The sequence below is a fragment of the Nerophis lumbriciformis genome, linkage group LG12, assembly GCF_033978685.3.
Source record: "Nerophis lumbriciformis linkage group LG12, RoL_Nlum_v2.1, whole genome shotgun sequence".
NCBI lineage: Eukaryota > Metazoa > Chordata > Actinopteri > Syngnathiformes > Syngnathidae > Nerophis > Nerophis lumbriciformis.
Window position 1 is genome coordinate 35,733,146 of NC_084559.2, and position 21,701 is coordinate 35,754,846.

The 21,701-nt window shown below is 40.3% G+C and overlaps 1 protein-coding gene across 6 annotated transcripts in view; it reads left to right on the plus strand.

Annotated features, from left to right (window-relative positions):
* The window catches only part of homer1b (homer scaffold protein 1b), a 118,375-nt gene that overhangs the window by 67,174 nt on the left and 29,500 nt on the right, over window positions 1-21,701 (plus strand). For all 6 annotated transcript variants that reach the window (XM_061986522.1, XM_061986525.1, XM_061986524.1 and 3 more), the window contains one exon: window positions 7,760-7,852. In XM_061986522.1, the coding sequence (XP_061842506.1) occupies window positions 7,760-7,852 (93 nt within the window). The remainder of the gene's footprint in view (window positions 1-7,759; window positions 7,853-21,701) is intronic.

A 21,701-nucleotide genomic window follows, 5' to 3' on the forward strand; every position in this document is an offset into this window, starting at 1 on the left:
CGGCGCACCATCAGCCGTAAAGGTCCATGACCGGGTCCTGTGCATCGCTGCCGACAGCGCGGAAGAAGTCCATCAGACGGCCACTTTCTTGGCCGAGGAGGAGAAGGTCACGTGTGGTACCGGCGCACCAGCACCAGCTCCTCCCATGTCAGCGTCATGGGAGGAGTTGTCATCGATGCTGACAACGTCATGGGCGGATCCGCTGGCGACGAGGAAAATGGCGGCGCCGTGCTGAGTCCTGCCGTTGACGAGGAAGATGGCAGCGCCGTGGGAAAGACCACCAGAGAGGATGAGGTCGTTGTGAGAGGATGAGGTCATTTTGAGAGGAGACGGTGACAACAAGGATGACAGCGGCGTGTGCTTCACAGCACCGCTGTCGGTAGTAGCCCCCCCTCCACTATGCGGCTGCCAGGCGCCGTCTATTATTGGGAGAAGAAGCTCCTGGTTGTCGGTGTCCCCTTGTGCAAAAACCAGGGACGAGCGGAAGGGGGCTTAGGAGGAGGGACAACGACACGTCCCGCGCCGAGTCCCAACAGGAGGCCAGGAAGGACATCACGGTGGGCTCCAAAGGAGCCTTCGCCGGACTGGCAGGAGGAACGGGTGCTGGCGGCTGAGCCGGTGGGACCGACGTTCGACGTGGGGCTGCGACCGGCGTTCGACGCGGTGTTGGAACCGGTGGTCGACGCGATGCCGGCACAGGCGATCGCCGTGGAGCCAGTACAGGAGGATGCACAGTAAGAGACAGAGAAGGTGGGGGCAGTGGCCGAGCCGGTCGGAGAACCGGAACCGGCGGCCGAGCCGGGAGGAGCGTAGGCGGCGGTGGCCTAACCGGGCAAAGGGAAAAGGTGCGAGACTGCTGTGGGCTGGGACCGCACAAACCTGGCTTTCAAGTCCTCCAAGAATTGTGCGGTCCAGAACGTTGGCTGAGCGTCGCCAACAGGGGTCCCTGCGAGGTCACAGTCTGGCTCGAGGATTATGTTAGGAACTCTCATGGCTGCCGTATTTGTGACCCCAAAAAGCAGAAACCAGGAGACGAAGAGCAGGTAACAGGATTGTAATAAATAAACAAAGAGAAAGAAGCAGTCTTGCATGTACAGTTCACCAACATAAAGTCAATCCTCGAGCACTGAGGAGCACGCGAGACAGGCATAAATAGAAACATGCTGATTGGCATTCGGTTTGGACCGGCTGCCTATCAACGGCACGTGAGGGAAAAAACAGCGCTCAGCGGGACAAGCAGGAAAGGAAAACAAAATAAGAGCACTGATCGGAAATAAACACAAAACCAGGAAGCACAAACAGAAATGAAGTGACAGATCGTCACAGCTATTAGCGATGAGCCTACATAGAATTATCACCTCACACACTACTTATTGCCTCAAACTAATAGTTTTTACACTGGGAGTCACAGTTCAACATACATTTAATAAATGTAAATAATAATGTATACTTTTAGTTTGAAAAACACAATTCTAATCATAGGAAATGATAAAAAATTAGGGTTGTACAGTATACCGGTACTAGTAAAGTACCGCAGTACTTTAACTAATTAAATACGGTACTATACTGCTTTTGAAAAACACCGGTTCCTTTTTTTTTTTTTTACGAGCGTGACGGCACACCATGGTCAAGTCGTGACATTGCCAGTTTTACGAGCAGAGGAGCATGTTTGGCAACGCACATGCACGCAATACTTACAAGCAGACATGGTGTGTAGAAAAAAGGGAGAGTGGACGCATTTTGGCTTAAAAACTAAAGATAAAGGTGAAGTTATAACACTGAAACGCCGCTCAGCAAGAGGTACTTTAAAACATGGCTAGCTAGCCAGCGGCTAACATCCGTCAGCAGTCGGCAGTGTTTTAGCTACTTCTAAATCACTAATCCTCACCTCCATGGCGACAAATAAAGTAGGTTTCTTACAAATATCATCTCTGCAGGACGAGGAATAGCTAAACATGCTTCACTACACACCGTAGGAGGATAAAATAGCTAACCGCTAACAGCAAGCTGGCGTTCCTCAATGTAAACACGAGTGGATCTGCACAGACATCGACTGTAACAATATCAAATACAAGAGCAATATCTTAGTCAATACTCCAATAATTACATCAATATTTTTATTATCACAAAATCTTTTGTCATTTTTTTAATGTTTATGAAGTCTGGAAATATGTCCCTGGACACAGAAGAACTGCATACATCAGCAGGCAAATTAAGAGCCTTTGTTTGCTTTCTTATTACGAAAAGACAAGTTGTTTAGTATGTTCACTACTGTATGTAATTTAATGCCAAGATTGTTTGATTGCAATAAGAATGTATGTTTAATGTATCATAAGATTTTCTCTTAAAGTAAAGCCAATAATGATTTTTTTTGTGGTCCCCCTTATTTTGAAAAGTATCGAAATACATTTTGGTACCGGTACTAAAATATTGGTATTGGGACAACCCTGTATTGTAGCATTTCATTTAATATACTTCATTAAGAATTAATTCATTTAATTTTCTGAATACGCTAAGGGCTGATAAAAAAAAAAAGTAATTGTAGGTCGAATGCACTTTGGACCTAGTCCTTTATGTATTGAACTGCTAAAAAAAACAAAAACAAAACTCTAAAAATAAAGAACCTCGAACAGTGATACCTCGCTTTTGGTTATTAATCCATTCCAAAGGGTCAGTTGAAAACCGAATCGTATTAAAACCAAATAAATGTTTTCAATAGAAAACAATGGCAATCTAATAATGTGTTTCAGATAAACATAAATGTGAACACTTTTTTTTTTTTTTTAGAAAGAACAATTGTATTTTTTAAAACAATACAAAATACATATGACAAATCAAATGGATGAATAAACAACATCAATTTTATAGAAGATAATATTGTAATATCTATGAAAGTGCTGACACTTTTATATCCAAGAATGCAAGGAGAGCAGCGGTGTGCTCAAGCAACTTTGTTTACATACAATGGGAAAAAAAAAAAAAAAGTCAGATTTTACCTGATTTTCTGGTAAAATATTGGCAGCTCAGTTGCTATAATGTTACTGTAAAAAATAAAGGTGGTACGGTAATCTACTGCAAAAACAATGGCCATAGATTTTATGTTAAAGACTGGTAGCTCCCCGTAAAAAAAACAGTGATTTCATTCTTCTATTACAGTAATCGGGTGTAAATACCACCGTGATTTTTACAGTGAAATTCTGGTGACTGAGCTGCCAGTATTTTACCGTAAATGTTTTAAGTGTATGCTAATGCCATCGAACGCATGCTTGCGACAGCTTACTGGCACGACAGGTCACACTGTCGCGACTCCTTAGCTTTTCAACTTCCATGCAGTTTTGTGTGTTCTGGTCGCCTCTCCTCGCTCTACATCAAAGTGGAACTAATCTTTGAGGCAATGTGAGCCTACTCGGTGGATTTTTTTTAGCTGTTTTAGCACGTGCAAATTCCATCTCTGCCATCAAGGTGCCGGTGCAAGACAAGGCGAACAGCCAGTTAACGCCTTGTTGATACCATTCACGTTTTAGTCACTTAAGACATCATAACAGGGCTAATGTTAGCATATGTGCAACTAAAACATAGTAAATGATCTGCAACTTATCATAACATGTTTTCTTTAATTGGAAGTGGCTGAAATGTAACACAGATGACCGCGCACGATATAAAATTGTCTTTTTCCTAGTTTGTAACGTGAAAATTGAAGAGTTGTGCTGCCTCGTCTGACGTCATGTCACTTTTTACAGCGTGTAGTTTGAGTGAGGTCACGTGACTGCCAGACTTTGTTTGATTGGTGAAATGGAGTCCTAGACATCACCAGTGCTTATACCTTGGATTGGTGAAACTGAGTCATGTGACAGTGCCCGCTGGAAGAAGTCTGTCAAACCAGCCAAGCGAATGTGTCTTTGCAAGCAGTAATCAATAGATTATAGATCGTTATGATGATGATATAATCAATGTAGCCATCGGAATGAAACTCAAGGTTTCAGTATTTTACAAAAAGTAAAACGTATGTTGCATTAAAACTACTCTAACAAGTACAATTTATCCAAAAAGTTACTTAAATAAATGTAACGAAGTAAATGTAGCGTGTTACTACCCACCTCTGGCAGTGAGGTGCGTTCAGTGTCACTCTGGAAACATGGACTCTCAGGCTTATTTGGTTCTACACTACAGAAAGTGAATTGTTTGACTGAGTCAAAATTATTGTTACTGTATATATACAGCGCCTTACAAATTATTCACCCAGCAATTAACTGATTTGTAAAAGAAGGTTTTCACATTGAAATGAAAGTGTGTTTTTTTTTTTTATTCTTATCAAAAAAGCCAAATGGAATTGACCGGTATTTCAAGCCGGATGTCTTCATGCAATTAAAGGAGCTTCATATCTAAAGTGCTGCACCTCAAACCAATGCATTTACTTTTAGCTGCACTCGGACTATCCTATTGCACCTAAGTCCACAGCTATTGAGTTTCCTGCTTCCTTTCCAATAAATGGCTGACCTGAGACCAGCTCTTGCAGGCGTGTCAGTTACATTTTTTTAAAGCAGCCAGTGCTCATCTTGACTGTAAATTCAATTTGAGCCTATCGCTGTACAGTAATAGCAAGGAAAAAAATTCTTAACATAAAAGGGTCATTTTGTGCTGTGCAATGTTTAGGTTTTCTTGCTCCCGACTAAAATAAATCTGTAACTCCACAAATTGAGATTATCAGCATAGTAAATGAGGACAAGGCACTTATTAGACCAGTCATTATTTGATATCAAATTGATATCCGCCAAAAGTCTGAATTTTGTCATTATGTATTATCACTAGTGTTGTCCTGATACCAATATTTTGGTACCGGTACCAAAATTATTTCGTAACTTTTTTTAAATAAAAGGGAACCACAAAAAATTGCATTATTGGCTTTATTTTAACGAAAAATCTTACTGTACAGTAAACAAATGTTTCTTATAGCAAGTTTGTCCTTAAATACAATAGTGAACACACAAGACAACTTGTCTTTTATTAGTAAGTAAACAAACAAAGGCTCCTAATTTAGCTGCTGACATATATAGTAACATATTGTGTCATTCCCCATTCTATTATTTTGTCAAAATTATTAAAAGTAAAATCAAACTGTGCCATATTTCGATACCTTTGTTGCTAATGACGTCACGTTCGGTTGCAGACTAAACACTGGCTCAAACTCTTGGCGAGGAAACAATCACTCAAGCAGTCCTCGGAGCGGACTCAGCCACATTTAAAATCAATGCCAAAAAAGGAAAGTATGACTGATAGAAAACACTTTGAACGTACAGTAAGACTCCACTTTTCTAAAATGTGCTACCTCAATGCTCATTTTCATTGGCTTTGCCATACACGTGCTACTGAATAGCATTAGGGGTTTTACATGGCAACTTCAACACCTCTAAATTTGATAATGAAAACTACAACTAAGATGTACGATAAAATCAAACAAAAAGTGTCTAACATAAAAAAATCTAAACATAATTTTCCCATTGTGGGATAAATAAGTCTACCCTATCTTAATAAGTACAATACTTACAGTATAAACACTTTGTAGGGTGCAACATAAGATTAGACTCGCACATTCAATTTCATGGCAAAGACTACTTCCTCGCTATATAATACTTGCAAATGAGACTTACTAATGTAATAAATAGCATAACTGTAAAGCACATTTATCGTAATCAGCCCATTTTTAAATATTAGATGGGAAAAACACATTAATATTAAACAATTAATATTCATTAACACACACAAAAGTACTGAAGATTAGTATTATAAACTACTACATTAAGTACCGGGAATTGGTGCTGTATCGGTTCAAATGTGAAAGTTTCCCATCCCTGGTTTTATGTGATATATGGCATCCATTATGTTGGACAAGTGGATAAAGTGCACAATAGCACTTCTTAGAGACAAATACAGTTCATTAGTATTAAAGCTACAGACACAAAAACGGTGTGGTCACTGTAGGGCTTACTAAAAGCACTTTTATACTCTAAATTCCTGCATTATCGCTAATAGACTACTGCAGGACCTTGTTAATATTGTACTGAAACTATATAGTATGGGTACTTTAGGGAAAATGAAGCTCATGATTGCCCATTGCCCCCATTAGTGTTTTTAAGGCAAAATACTGCTATGAACAACTGAAATGTTCATTTAACCCTTTTGACAGTAACAATGGTACTGCTTCAATGTCCGTGTGTGTAATATGGAAGAAAGGTTGTCAACACTGACCTAGTTAGCTCACGTTTCTGTGGCGGTATTATGGGCAAGAACCTTCTTAAGTTCAACTGCAGGTCATGGTTGGCAACAACAGTGTGTGCCTATTCAGCCGCTGGCTTTATAGTTGACCTGTTATTACACACCGATCTTTAACTGTGTGCGGGTGTGTGTTAGGATTAAGAGCGGGGATGATTGCACCGTCAGAATGTATCAATTAGACCAAGTACGGTCATCGTGCCAACTCTTTACCTTTTTCAAAGATCTAGAAAATGTAATTTCAGAAGAAATTTCATGTGAATGTTGAAGGGCCAAGGCCAAACTGAAATGCTAACAGTTAGCACGCTGGCCAGATAGCGTCAAGTAACAAAATACATAAGCAAAATAAACTAAAAAAAAAAAAAAAGCATGCTAACAGGCATATGCTAACAATAGCATGCTTACAGTTAGCATTAGTGAAATAACACTATATAGGACACTATACCAGCTGAATTAGGTTAAAAAAGATAACATGCTAATTCAGGGGTCCCCAAACTACAGGCCGCAGGGGAAATCCCAAGTAAAAAAAATAAATAAAAAAAATGTTTTTAAATATATTTTTAAAACTCTGTTTTTTCTAATCCATTTTCTACTGCTTGTTACTCTTGGGTGTCCCCTAGCCGCTCAGGCAAATCATATTGTCTAAAAATGCATTTTCCCATCGATAACGTGATATCATCGCGTTCACACACATATATGTATACATACATACATATACACATACATATATAGACATTTACAGTATATGCACATATATACATACTGTATATGTGTTTCCCCCAGAAAATTTGTTAGTTAAGGTGGTGTATATATACACACACACACACACACACACACACACATATATATATATATATATATATATATATATATATATATAAAATCTCCTGACGATTGAGGGTACCCCCCCTCATGAAACAGGCCTGTAGAGATGAAATAGTCTTGTGATTTTTTTTCCCACACATACATATATATATATATATGTGTGTGTGTGTGTGTGTGTGTATATATACACCACCTTAACTAATATATATATATATATATATATATATATGTGTGTGTGTACAGTGTTTCCCCCAGAAAATGTGTTAGTTAAGGTGGTGTATATATATATATATATATATATATATATATATACTGCGATGAGGTGGCGACTTGTCCAGGGTGTACACCGCCTTCCGCCCGATTGTAGCTGAGATAGGCTCCAGCGCCCCCCGAGACCCCAAAGGGAATAAGCGGTAGAAAATGGATGGATGGATGGATGGATGGATGGATATATATATACATATATATATATATATATATATATATATATATATATATATATATATATATATATATATATATATATATATATATATATATAATGCTAGCATGCTAATGGGTTGTGCCTTGGGCCATTCAAAAATAGCAACAAATGGCCCCCGAGCTGCCCTTTGGACACCCCTGAACTAGACTGAATTGTGACATCTCTGTTTTGTGTTTCCAGTTTGCAGAGAAGTTTGCAGAGTATAAAGAAGCGGCGCGCCTCGCTAAAGAGAAAAGTCAAGAAAAGATGGAAATGGCCACCTCGCCCTCGCAGGTATTGTCACCTCCTACACGTGCAGTCATGGCCAAAACCATTGTCAACCTGTTATTTTCATGCCGAATGAAGAGTGGATAATTATTATCATCTTTTAGCCCTCTTTATGACAAACAACCATATTTGGCTACTTAGACACTCTTTGTGCACCTCATGGTTCTATTCCGATTCTTGGTGTGATAATGTGATTCAGAATCGATTCTTGATTTAACACGATTCTCGTAATATATTATTTGGGATATTAATTGTACTAAAACCTTTTGAAATCAAGCTGCAAGTTATAAAAGCCCCTATTGACTGCTAACATAGGACTTATACGCGCAGTGTTGGTCTAAAAAAAAATTTTAAACTGTATTTTCAAAATTGTATTCATAAAAATTATAGAATGCTAATCAATATAATAAAAGAAAATAGAGCAACCCAATCTGGGCTTTACAATGCTTACATTTTTCATTTAAATTTACCAAAGCAACCGAGAAGATATGATACAAAAAATGAAAAGCAACAGTATCTAATAATAGCGGCAATAATAATTGTTAAATGTTTTTAATCCAAAAATAGATTATTAACAACATTTTCCAAAAATTTTTTGTATTGGTTTATTTATTTTTAATCGATGTTGAAAATTAGGAATCGATTTAGAAAGAAAATAAATAAAATTGTGATTCAAATGTGAATACATTTTTTGAGCAGCCCTAATAAAAACGCTCCATAATAAAGCAGGTGAATCAGTGAAGTCAGGTTGTGATTTTAATGAGAAACTTAATAATGATAAAATATATCATAAATATAAATGGATTTACATAATTTAAGTCTGACCACAATATTAGGTACAACTTCACAATGTAATATGATCCAATCCAAGAGTTCTATCAGACTTTATAAAAATGTTTAATCAATATGTTTTAATTGTGGTTGTAGTACACACACTGTAATATTATTGTCATGACTTGGTCCTGGGTGTTAGTTTTTCTGGGATGCAACGGAAAGTTGGCTCGGGCGAGACGGGAATGTAAGTACATATTTTATTGAAACACTAGAACTACCAAAAAAAAGAAGTAAACAAAAGGCGCGCACAATGGCGGAGAACAAACTATGAAACCAAAAAGACTATAAACATGGAACAAAAACTTACTTGGCTTGGACAAAAATAGTAGCATGAAGGATGGACATGGAAAGAAGTGTCAGGAATGGACAGAGCATAAATGTGAGGATGTCACCAGAAAGACAAACTGAAAAACACTGAACTTAAATACTACAGACATGATTAACGAAAACAGGTGCGTGACGTGACAGGTGAAAACTAATGGGTTGCTATGGTGACAATCAAGAGTGCACAATGAGTCCAAACGTGGAACAGGTGAAACTAATGGGGTAATCATGGAAACAAGACAAGGGAGTGAAAAGACAGAAACTAAAGAGTCCTATAACTAAACAAAACATGACTTAAAACAAAAACATGATCACACAGACATGACAGAGCCCCTCCCTTATGGACAGATACCAGATGTCCAAAAAGAAAAAAAATTAACAGGAGTCATGGGAGGGCGGGAGGGGGACATGGCGGTGAGTCGCCAGCCCAAGTGGCCCCGAATCCACCGAGGCATAGTCATGTGGCGGCGGCGAGTGGAACGCCGCTGCAGCAGGCGAGGTGGGCGACCCGGGACGGGCCACATCCGTGGCCGACTGGGAGGTGGGCGCACTTGGCGTGGCGGGCGACGAGGTAGCGGCCATATCCGTGGCTGACGAGGAGACAGGCGCGTCGTCATCTTTGCAGGCGTGGAAGCTCGGCGTGGCAAGTCAGACGGCGAAGCTCGGCGTGGCGCGTCAGGCGGCGAAGCTCGGCATGGCGCGTCAGGCGGCGAAGCTCGGCATGGCGCGTCAGGCGGCGAAGCTCGGCGTGGGTCTTGGTCTTGGTCTAGGCGTAGGTCTTGGTCTTGGTCTAGGCGTAGGTCTTGGTCTTGGTCTAGGCGTAAGTCTTGGTCTTGGTCTTGGCATAGCGGGTCTTGGTCTTGGCATGGCGGGTCTTGGTCTTGGCATGGCGGGTCTTGGCATGGCGGGTCTTGGTCTTGGCATGGCGGGTCTTGGTCTTGGCATGGCGGGTCTTGGTCTTGGTCTTGGCATGGCGGGTCTTGGTCTTGGCATGGCGGGTCTTGGTCTTGGCATGGCGGGTCTTGGTCTTGGTCTTGGCATGGAGGGTTTTGGTCTTGGACTTGGCGTGGAGGGTTTTGGTCTTGGACTTGGCGTGGAGGGTCTTGGTCTTGGACTTGGCGTGGAGGGTCTTGGTCTTGGCGTGGAGGGTCTTGGTCTTGGACTTGGCGTGGAGGGTCTTGGTCTTGGCGTGGAGGGTCTTGGTCTTGGACTTGGCGTGGAGGGTCTTGGTCTTGGACTTGGCATGGAGGGTCTTGGTCTTGGACTTGGCGTGGAGGGTCTTGGACTTGGCGTGGAGCTGCGACTGGCGGCACTTGACGTGGAGCTGGTACCGGAGCTTGGCATGATGCGGCTAGGCGTGGTGCGGGTACTGGAGTCTGCCGTGGAACTTGGCGTGGTGGAGCTGGTGCTAGCCTTGGTGTGGCAACAGGTGCTAGCCGTGGTGCTGCGACAGGTGCTAGCCGTGGAGCTGCGACAGGTGCTAGCCGTGGAGCTGAGACAGGTGCTAGCCGTGGAGCTGCGACAGGTGCTAGCCGTGGAGCTAGCCTTGGAGCAGCTAGCCGTGGTGCTAGCCTTGGAGCAGCTAGCCGTGGTGCTAGCCTTGGAGCAGCTAGTCGTGGTGCTGCTACTGGTGCAGGTGGAGGTGGCCTAGCTGGGGGTTGCGGCTTGGCATGCCGAAAGACCGGTGGTGGTGGCCGTGCTGGAGGCTGTGGCTTGGCAGGTCGGAAGATTGGTGGTGGCGGCCGTGCTGGAGGCTGTGGCTTGGCATGGTGATGCTGAACCACCCAACCTGAACAATTCCCAGCCCTAGCCCCCCCCTCAAGGGGCGGATACCAGACGCGCTCCCTGCGGTCTGGAACTCTCTGTAGGGGTGGGCGGAGGGGGGCAGAAACTTCCCCTTTAAATTGTCCAAAATGTCTTTTGTGTGTTTTTGTGGGTGAAAAAAAAATAATTTGTGACTTGGATGTGGCTTGAGTCCTGGGGGGCGAGGAATCAAAAGAAAAATAATTCAGAAAAAAAAAAATCCTGGTCTTTGACGTTATCAGGGCAAAGCCGGGCTGGCTGCTGCTTGCTTCCGCCCGGAGGGGGAGGGGCTTGTGGGAGTGACGTGTCCTGCCGGCTCGCGGAAGTTCTTCCTGAGGGGAGCGGCGCTTCCGGCACTGCGCTGCGTCCCCGCATTCCTGGGACCAAATGGAGTCTCTGTACTCCACGGAGGAGTAGCGCAGAGTTTCCTCCTCCATCGCGCACAGGACCGCCCAAGAAGCCTCGTCCAAACTGTCCAACTTTAGTGCAGAAAAACTGTTTTGCTGGTGACATACTGTCATGACTTGGTCCTGGGTGTTAGTTTTTCTGGGATGCAACGGAAAGTTGGCTCGGGCGAGACGGGAATGTAAGTAAATTTTTTATTGAAACACTAGAACTACCAAAAAAAAGAAGTAAACAAAAGGTGCGCACAATGGCGGAGAACAAACTATGAAACCAAAAAGACTATAAACATGGAACAAAAACTTACTTGGCTTGGACAAAAATAGTAGCATGAAGGATGGACATGGAAAGAAGTGTCAGGAATGGACAGAGCATAAATGTGAGGATGTCACCAGAAAGACAAACTGAAAAACACTGAACTTAAATACTACAGACATGATTAACGAAAACAGGTGCGTGACTCAAAACGTGAAACAGGTGCGTGACGTGACAGGTGAAAACTAATGGGTTGCTATGGTGACAATCAAGAGTGCACAATGAGTCCAAACGTGGAACAGGTGAAACTAATGGGGTAATCATGGAAACAAGACAAGGGAGTGAAAAGACAGAAACTAAAGAGTACTATAACCAGAGGTGTGGACTCGAGTCACATGACTTGGACTCGAGTCAGACTCGAGTCATGAATTTGATGACTTTAGACTCGACTTGACAAAATGTAAAGAGACTTGCAACTCGACTTGGACTTTAACATCAATGACTTGTGACTTCACTTGGACTTGAGCCTTTTGACTTGACATGACTTGCCACTTTCCCCAAAACCCAACAATTAAAAAGTTATTTGGGAGCGCTCCGTATTTTTCATTTTCTACCTATCTGTCTATCAATCAGCGTGTTATTCCTGCCAGCTGGTGTGCTGTCAGTGCAACAGCCAATCAAATTAGATCTACGTTGTTTTCATCACACAGCATTCATCCAATCAAATTGCAGTACAACCAATGAACAAGAGTTGTCCATCAACGTGCCTGTTAGAAACAATTATGCCAAAGTTGGTTTCGTTCGGGTATAAAAACTACGACTTGGTCAACAAAAAACGAATTGCCGTATGCAAATCACGCAGTTCAAATATTACAGACGGAGACGCAACAACTTTCAACTTCGTTCGACATTTGAAGTTGCACAAAGAAGGGTAAGTTTTGAATGTAAGATAACGTTTATTGGCTAAGTAACGTGACTTTTATTTGCTGTGTAGTTAAATCAGTGAGGCTGCAAACTCACTGCTAACGTTATAACCATAGACATCTTATAAGTAGACGCAGCATGGAGCGCTACTGCCTACTGGCGCAGACAAGACGCGGGGCCGCCATCTTGGAGTGGTGATCCGCTCCACTCAGTGCAATTCATTTGGCAGGAGCAATGAACTGTCAGCGCATTTAATTAATTTTACCTCACTGAATACCACTGATTTTCACTCCCTTTTTGTCATACGTGTAGCCATGATAACAGACACATGTTTTGGCGTGTTTTATTATTCATAGTTTGCTTAACAGTAATGTAATATTCTTATATGCTATAAGTGACCAGACGTCCAAAATCAAAACTGGGAATATAATCCCAGAGAAGGGGAAAAAACGGTCAGCTATTTTTAAGTTGAAGAAGCAATATGATTAGGTTATATATACATGCGTATATCCTACATAAACAATGTATGAATACATTAGATATCTATATATCTTAGGGACCTATAGACTGTATCTCTGTTGCTTCAGCAGCAGAGAGTTTATTCTGTCTTGACACTTTGTATTGATATTTTCTATTACATTCTTCCCTTAAATGATCATGTTTGCAGTGATTGTTTTATATGTATTTTTTTATGTAAGTCGCTTTGGATAAAAGCGTCTGCCAAATACTTAAACATATATAAACACCTGAAAGTCTTTATATCAGCTAAAACCACCAATCTGTTTCACTGGATTCAGAATAAAACCAAATTCTGTCTTACCCAACAATGTTAGTATTTGAATATTGTTACTTGAAGACTTATTCCTGGTTACAATTATACTGTTAAGAAAGTATTGTCTTATACTTTGCCTAAAATGAGAATGCATCATAATCAGTGGCGGCTGGTGAATTTTGTTTTAGGTGGGGCTGAAAGTTTGTAAACCAAACCCCTGTAGGGGGGTCATCCTCCCCCAGAAGATTAATTTGTGATTTTCACATACAAATATTGAAGATCTTTGCTCCTTCTCAACTCTGTGGTAATATTATTTTCATAAAATACAACCAATAGTACGTTAATGTTAAATCTTACTTGTGAAAAGTAATCCCCCGATTCCCATTTTCAACAGTCCGCTCATTTGAGCAGGAAAACGCTGAACATCAGCCCGGCATCTTTGTTTTCTACCTGTCAACTGTCAGTTTAGGCTGCTCGCTGGCTTCTCATCACCACTTAAAGATGGCGGCCAAATTGCTCACGTCACAGCAACCAATGCTGCGTCTACTTATAAGATGTCTATGGTTATAACGTCATTGCAAACACGGCAATCTGTTGCGTCCACTGCAGTTCGCTACCTTATTCATACTTTTTGTCAAGTGATTTTTTTTAAGCAGGGTTGCATGAGGTACCGACACATAACGTTACGTTAGTCAATGTATCACACACAGTAACGTAACGTTAGACGGCGGTCAGCAGCACCGCGTATTTTAGCCACCTACAAAAAGACAAACATAGTCAAATAAAGGTCAGTTAAAATGTATACTATATTAAGAATATGTGTACATATTGCATAGGGCCCTGACATCTAAAAAGTACAACTCTGTTCATTGTTATGCTCATATATTTGTTATGTTATGTTTTCATGTGTACGCACACATCAACACACATACAGTATGAGATGAGATCAATGAGATAAGGTAAGAACAGGATAGAAACTGCTGTGGAACTAGTTACAATGCAATATGCCATGGAAATACAATGTTAACACTTTTGTGCAAATAAGTACAGTTGCACTTGTTTTTTCAAATGTGTTTATTCTGTAAAGGAATGAGTTAAATGTTTAAAATGACTGGTTAATAGTGCTATTATGAAGTGCAATGTCACCACTATCTTTTTCCCTGCAATTTCAAATGCACTTGTTTTAATAAATAAATACAGCGTTTTAAAAGCATACACAATCTGTGTACCGGTAAATATATTAGTCTGTGGTTAAAATGACTTGAAAGGACTCGAAACTCAAAATGCAGGACTTGGGACTTGACTTGAGACTTTCCAGTTTTGACTTTGGACTTGACTCGGACTTGCCTGTCTTGACTCGGGACTTGACTCGAGACTTGAGGGCAAAGACTTGAGACTTACTTGTGACTTGCAAAGCAATGACTTGGTCCCACCTCTGACTATAACTAAACAAAACATGACTTAAAACAAAAACATGATCACACAGACATGACAATTATCATCATAATAATGTTATATTTTCACATTCGTAGATATAATTTGTAATAAAGGCTCTTTACTGTCCAGATGACTGAAATTTCACTTTATGTAGTTTTTTTGCTCCTAAAAATGAATCTGCAGTCATTTTCCATAATAATAATAATAATAATAATAATAATAATACAAGTTGAGTAATAGGGAGATAACTAACTGTACTTGGAACACCCCCTTGACATGCTGCCCCCTCTTGGTGTAATGGTAAATGAGTTATACTTGTACCTTCAAGGTACTCAAAGCGCTCTGACACTATTTCCACATTCACCCATTCACACACACATTCACACCCTGATGGCGGGAGCTGACCTGCAAGGCCCTAACTAACCACGACCCATCAGGAGCAAGGGTGAAGTGTCTTGCTCAAGGACACAACGGACGAGACTAGGATGGCGGAAGCCAGGGATCGAACCAGGAACCCCCAGGTTGTCATCTACAGAACTGGATCCCATTTCCCCTCATAGACTGTGGATAAAGGAATGTAAAACTATTATGATTAGTTTAAAACTGATAAAAGAAATATAAAATAATAACCAATAACCAGAACAAATCATCATATCAACGCTTGCCTGCTTCCATAGACAGAATAGCCTGTATGCTTTCTTGGAATTCTTAGAATTTCTTCAAGCATCTTGAGAAAAACATGAGTAGAAGAGGACACAAAATAGAATACTTGCGGCTTTTCGCCTTTTTCTCTCGTTTTTGAGCGCTGGGTCTTAGACAGTGTGGATAAAGGCATCTATAAGTATTATTTTAATAACTTAAATGTTTTGAAACAAAATAATCGCCATTTTCGAACTTCCCTGCTCTTACATCTCCTTTTCCATAGACACCATAGACTGTGTTTCCTCATGCTCTTTCAGCCTTTCCTCAAGCATCATGAGGAAAACATCAGTCGAAGAGGACGCAAAATAGAAAATACTTGCGGCTTTTCTTCTTTTTCTCTCGTTTTTGAGGGACAGTCTGCTCCTTTTTCTCTTTTCTCACATAGACAGTGTGGATAGAGGAATGTAATACTATTGTTTTTATGACTTGATTACATGTTTTTGTCGCCCTGATCCATGATTACTTCAAAACTGAGGTTAGCATTATGAGCCAAAAATAAATATGAAATAAGCATTTTCGGACTAGCCTGCTTTTCAGTCTCCGCCTCCATAGACACTGTAGCCTGTGTTTCCTCATGCTTTTCTGGCGTTTCTTCAAGCATCTTGAGAAAAACATCAATAGAAAAGGACGCAAAATAGAATACTAGCAGCTTACCTTCTTTTTCCTCATTTCTGACTCAGTCTTCTAATTTTTGTGATCTCATTTGAATTCAGTCTTTTACATTTTTTTCATACAAACACCGGCCAAAATCCTTCTTCTTTGATGTCAGAATCATCAAAGGGATGGCTGCAAATGACACTAGTCTCACTTTGCACCAGTCAATTTGACTGGAGAGGGACATACTTTCCACATAGTGCCATCATTTGGAAATGTATGCAGGCTGACCCCTTCTTTAGTTGTACTGCTACAACCTGCAACAATGCATCTGGCAGACATATTTGATCATTCATTCAAATTCTGCATTAAAAAAAACATGATTTCACATGAAGATGCTACTAAAACACATACTACGCAACATGAAATTGCCTCCAGTCTTATGTAGGTGATGTCAGCAGGCTGATACAGGCCCCACCCACTAAAATCATACCATGTCTATTTTGGGAGGGAATTTTCCCGGTATAAATCATTTTTAGTTAAAGTAAAGTACCACTGATGGTCACAAACACTAGGTGTGGTGAAATTACCCTCTGCATTTGACCCATCCCCTTGTTCCTCTGAAACAAGGAGATGGGAATCATTTTGGTGATTTAACCCCCAATTCCAACCCTTTCTGAGTGCCAAGCAGGGAGGTAATAGGTCCCATTTTAATAGTCTTTGGTATGACTCGGCTGGGGTTTGAACTTACGACCTACCGATCTCAGGGCGGACACTCTAACCACAAGGCCACTGAGTAGACTCCACAATTATAAAAAAATCATTAAAGCCAGAGGTGCCCAATACGTCGATCGCGAGCGACCGGTCGACCGCGCAGGATGTGACAGTCGATCGCCAGGCTAAAAACACACCTAAAAATGTGCGATCATCAATCTTAACTATGACATCACTTCCGTCACTTAATTGACTTTCAAGGCCACAAATGATTTTGTGAGACGAGGTTGACTGCTGCAAGCGCAGTGTGAAGGAAGACGAGAAACACTTTTTTTATTTTTAACAGACTCTCGCGCTGTACCTGCCGTCAAAAGCCTAAAAACCGATCGCACAGTTCTTGTCTTCACAATAAAGGTGCCTGCGCAAACAAAATAAGAGTATCGGAAAGCTAATGCATACAAGCTACAGGGTTTGCCGCCAATGTATTTCTTGTAAAGTGTATAAAAAGGAGTATGGAAGCTGGACAAATAAGATGCCAAAAACCAACCATTTTCATGTGGTATTGGACAGAAAGGAGGACTTTTTTTTTCTCCTCAATTCAAAAATGCGGACGTTATCATCAATACTGTCTGATTCCAATCAATGCAAGTCATCAGAATCAGGTGATACAACAACTTATATTTTTGTCTGCATGAAAGAAAGGAATCTATGTGTTAAACATGCTTGTATTATCATTAAACACCTTTAACTTAACAAAAATGTCTCTTTCATAAATAAATCAATATATATGAATGAGGAAGATCCCCTCAACCTGATCAATTGAAAAGTAGCGCTCCTGCAGAAAAAGTGTGGGCACACCTGATTAAAGCGGTACTTTATGTAATAATTGAGCTAAACACACTTAAACTCTTCAAAATTTGTATTTTCCAAATTTGTTACACACTAAAATACCTACCGAACACATTTTTTTAAGAAGTAAAATGTGATAACATTTATGTTTTTCATTTTAAAAAGGTGGTTCTATTGTGTATGATGTGTGTTTGTTGAGACTAACTGTAAGTAAGCACTACTTCAGAGCACTTCTGTAAAAAGGTCCCTGGGGAGTGTTTACCTCCTAACGCAGCATAATGGACACCAATAGGCAACTTTATATTCATGAACTGAAGTAAACAAAGCCTTTGCGCATCATAAGGAGCCTATAGGTGAGGTTTTACATTGTGTAGGCGTACGAGAAGAAATGAGAGTGTTTTGAAAGAGACTCTCCAGAGAACAACTCACTCTGGTCATCATCACATCACAGTGGGAAATATATTTGATACACGAAAAGTTGTCATTTTTATTATAATAATGTTTCTCCTTGGGGGGAAAAAAACCAAGACACGCGCTTAACATGCTTCTCCCATTAAGCCAAAGCCCAATGGAGCTCCGCCACTTTGAATGAGGAGCAGGAAGTGCAACACGAGACATAATCTGCTGCTTATCTTCGACTTCCTTCTTGTCCATTAGGGATGCACAAGCAAGGCCATTGTGTTAGTGCACTGTCCTAATAGCTTTGTTTCATGCATGTTGCACCATTTAAACCAGTCGTTTCGCTGCTTGTATGGGACATAAAGATAAGGTGCATTTCTTCCATGTTACCAATGTTATACAGAGCAGTTTAATGACTTATCAGCATGTGCGAGTGCTCATAAAGAGTTCATCAGTGTGAGAGGCAGCCGAGCACGCACGCACGCACACGCGCACGCACGCACACACACACACACACACACACACACACACACACACACACACACACACACACACACACACACACACACACACGCACACACGCACACACACACACACACACAACCATCATTTCCCAAGTGAAGTATTTATGCATATGAGAAAGATGATTCATTTATGCGCTTCTCTCACTTTCTCTGCCATCTCCTATAATAAAAGACTCCAGAGATTGCTGCTCCATATATATATATTTTTTAATATTTTGTACTCTTGCATTGTGTACACATTGATCTAAATGGTGCCAATGTGTGTTAACGGTTGCGTGTGAATGCTGAATTGTGCAAGCCGCCAAAATGTCCAAGCCCAACTGAAATGCTAACGTTAGTATGCTAACAGCATGCATGTGACAAGTAACAAGTAATATGAGTCTGAGGTGTTTGGATGCAAAATTGATTTAAAAAAAGTTAGCATGTCAATGTGAGCATGATAGCATAGAATAGAATAGAATGGACTTTATTGACATTATATTTGCATATAACGAGATTAAGGACTCCAATTTAAGGTGCAGTAGTGGAAACAAATATGGAATAAAAATAAATCACACAAGTAGTAATAAATAGAGATGTTTGATAATGGCTTTTTTGCCGATATCCGATATTGTCCAACTCGTAATTACCGATCCCGATATATACAGTCGTGGAATTAACACATTATTATGCCTAATTTTGGCTGGATGCATTAAACAATGTAACAAGGTTTTCCAAAATAAATCAACTCAAGTTATGGGAAAAAAATGTCAACATGGCACTGCCATATTTATTATTGAAGTCACAAAGTGCATTATTTTTTTTAACATGCCTCAAAACAGCAGCTTGGAATTTGGGACATGCTCTCCCTGAGAGAGCATGAGGAGGTTAAGGTGGGCGGGGTTTTTTCTGGATTTCTCCTGGATTTATAACAGATCCAGTCCACCGACGCCAATTGGTATAGAAAATAAATGATGCACATGTGTAAAAGTATTATTTAATAATTTACACTGAATCATCACAATTATCAGTCCCTCCAGGACGACATGATCTCGCCAATTCACGTATATTCAACCAACCCCCACAAACTAAATTCGGCTTTGCAATTTTGTCCAAAGCCAGCATTTACCCCACACATTTTGGCTAATCGTCATTCCTGCCTATCAAATTTGTCTCTGAGCGGCGCTCAAACACACACATCACCTGTCGAATCAAAACCAATGTTTGTTTCCTGTGTGGACGAAGCAGCAACAGCAACGTGTATCAACTGTCGTCCTCCAGGGTAGCAGAGACTTACTTCCGATTCCTTCCTACTCCGCTAAAAGCCTTCAGAGTAATGTAGTTTGTAAACATTTAGCAACACCTTGGCTTCATGACTCCCTAGATTACATGTACCGTATTTTTTGGAGTATGAGTCGCACCGGCCGAAAATGCATAATAAAGAAGGAAAAAAACATAAGTCGCATTTTTTGGGGAAATTTATTTGATAAAACCCAACACAAAGAATAGACATTTGAAAGGCAATTTAAAATAAATAAAGAATAGTGAACAACAGGCTGAATAAGTGTACGTTATATGACGCATAAATAACCAACTGAGAACGTGCCTGGTATGTTAACGTAACCTATTATGGTAAGAGTCATTCAAATAACTATAACATATAGAACATGCTATACGTTTACCAAACAATCTGTCACTCCTAACCGCTAAATCCCATGAAATCTTATACGTCTAGTCTCTTACGTGAATGAGCTAAATAATATTATTTGATATTTGACGGTAATGTGTTAATAATTTCACACATAAGTCGCTCCTGAGTATAAGTCGCACTCCCAGCCAAACTATGAAAAAAACTGCGACTTATTGTCCGAAAAATACGGTATGTATATATTTTTTAGTTTTTTATTTGTCCCGGGTAAAAAAGTTAAGAACAGATTTTTATTTGCAACGCTGCCCGAGAACAGAGGCAACATTTACATGATAGAGATGTTGAAGTGTGATTATAATCTCGCATCGTCTCTCAAGTGTTAACAAAAAATATCGCTATTGATCGCTCTCAACGGTTCACAAATGCTCTTAACGTGCGGGTGTTAATGTGCCGGAACATAAATTACTGCAGCACAGACCCCCTGACCCCTGCAGGCGCAGGGGATATATGTCCCCTAGATCCTACAAAAAAAACAAAGAACTAAGCAATATTTAAACAAAATATTCACAAGAATAAATTATTTTTTCACTGGAAGTTTCATAGTTGTCTGCCTAATCTACAAATATTTTGTTCCCCTTTTTTTTTTTTAACACGTGGAGATGTTTTTTTTAACCGTACACAAGCTTACAGCATTGGACAAAACATTTTTCTCCCTCTTTAATTTTCACAAAATTATAACACCTAATATTGTGGCCGGTCAGCGTAAACGTAAGGCAAAAAGAATCAGATAAGTGAAAATTTTATTAATGGAACCAGTTTGCTTTGTGTGTTATGTACAGTAGTTTAACACATTATATATATATTATATGTATATTAATATGTGCTGTATATCAAATATATGATGTTTATTATATTATTACAGTATATTATACCCAATATCATGTACACAGTAGCACCATAACGTACGGGTTTAAACAGTTGTATGACAGAGCTCTCAACTCAAAACATTTATACCTCAAATTACCGTCACCCATTAAAATTAATTAAACTCAATTTGATATGTGCTTGCCCCCCAAAAAACAGCAGACTTTTAACATGTGACAACAAACTTTTAGATAAGAACTAGTGTATAAAATAATACAACAGAATGTACTACTAACAACTACTGTAGTTTTATGAAGTAAAATAATAATGTACAGCATGTACACCGCCTGCCGCCCAAGTGCAGCTGGGATAGGCTCCAGCACCCCCGCGACCCCAAAAGGGACAAGCGGTAGAAAATGGATGGATGGATTTACCGTGAAAAGTGGACATCTACGGTTTATCCTTCCAGCTGCTTCTCTGTCAAACACACCATCATCAGCTCCTCTATATTGTCATGGATACCTTTTTGCCGTTTAAATATTGTGTTAGACTCATTCTGTTCAGCAGCCTAGCAGTTATACACTCAAATTGCTTCGTGCTTGGTCATGTTTTTTATTATTTATTTATTTAATTCAATGAATATCATTCTTATTCTCAGCAATCTTCTACAGTCTTACTTTCTTCCGTCCCATGGTTGGAAAACAAAGTTATGTGGATCTCTAGCTATAAACTAATGCTAGCGAGTAAGACCAGATGTTTTGGTCGTATCTTACAGCGTTCACTGTGACATTTGCTACATTGACTAATGGCGGGGATGCTGGTAACTCAAAT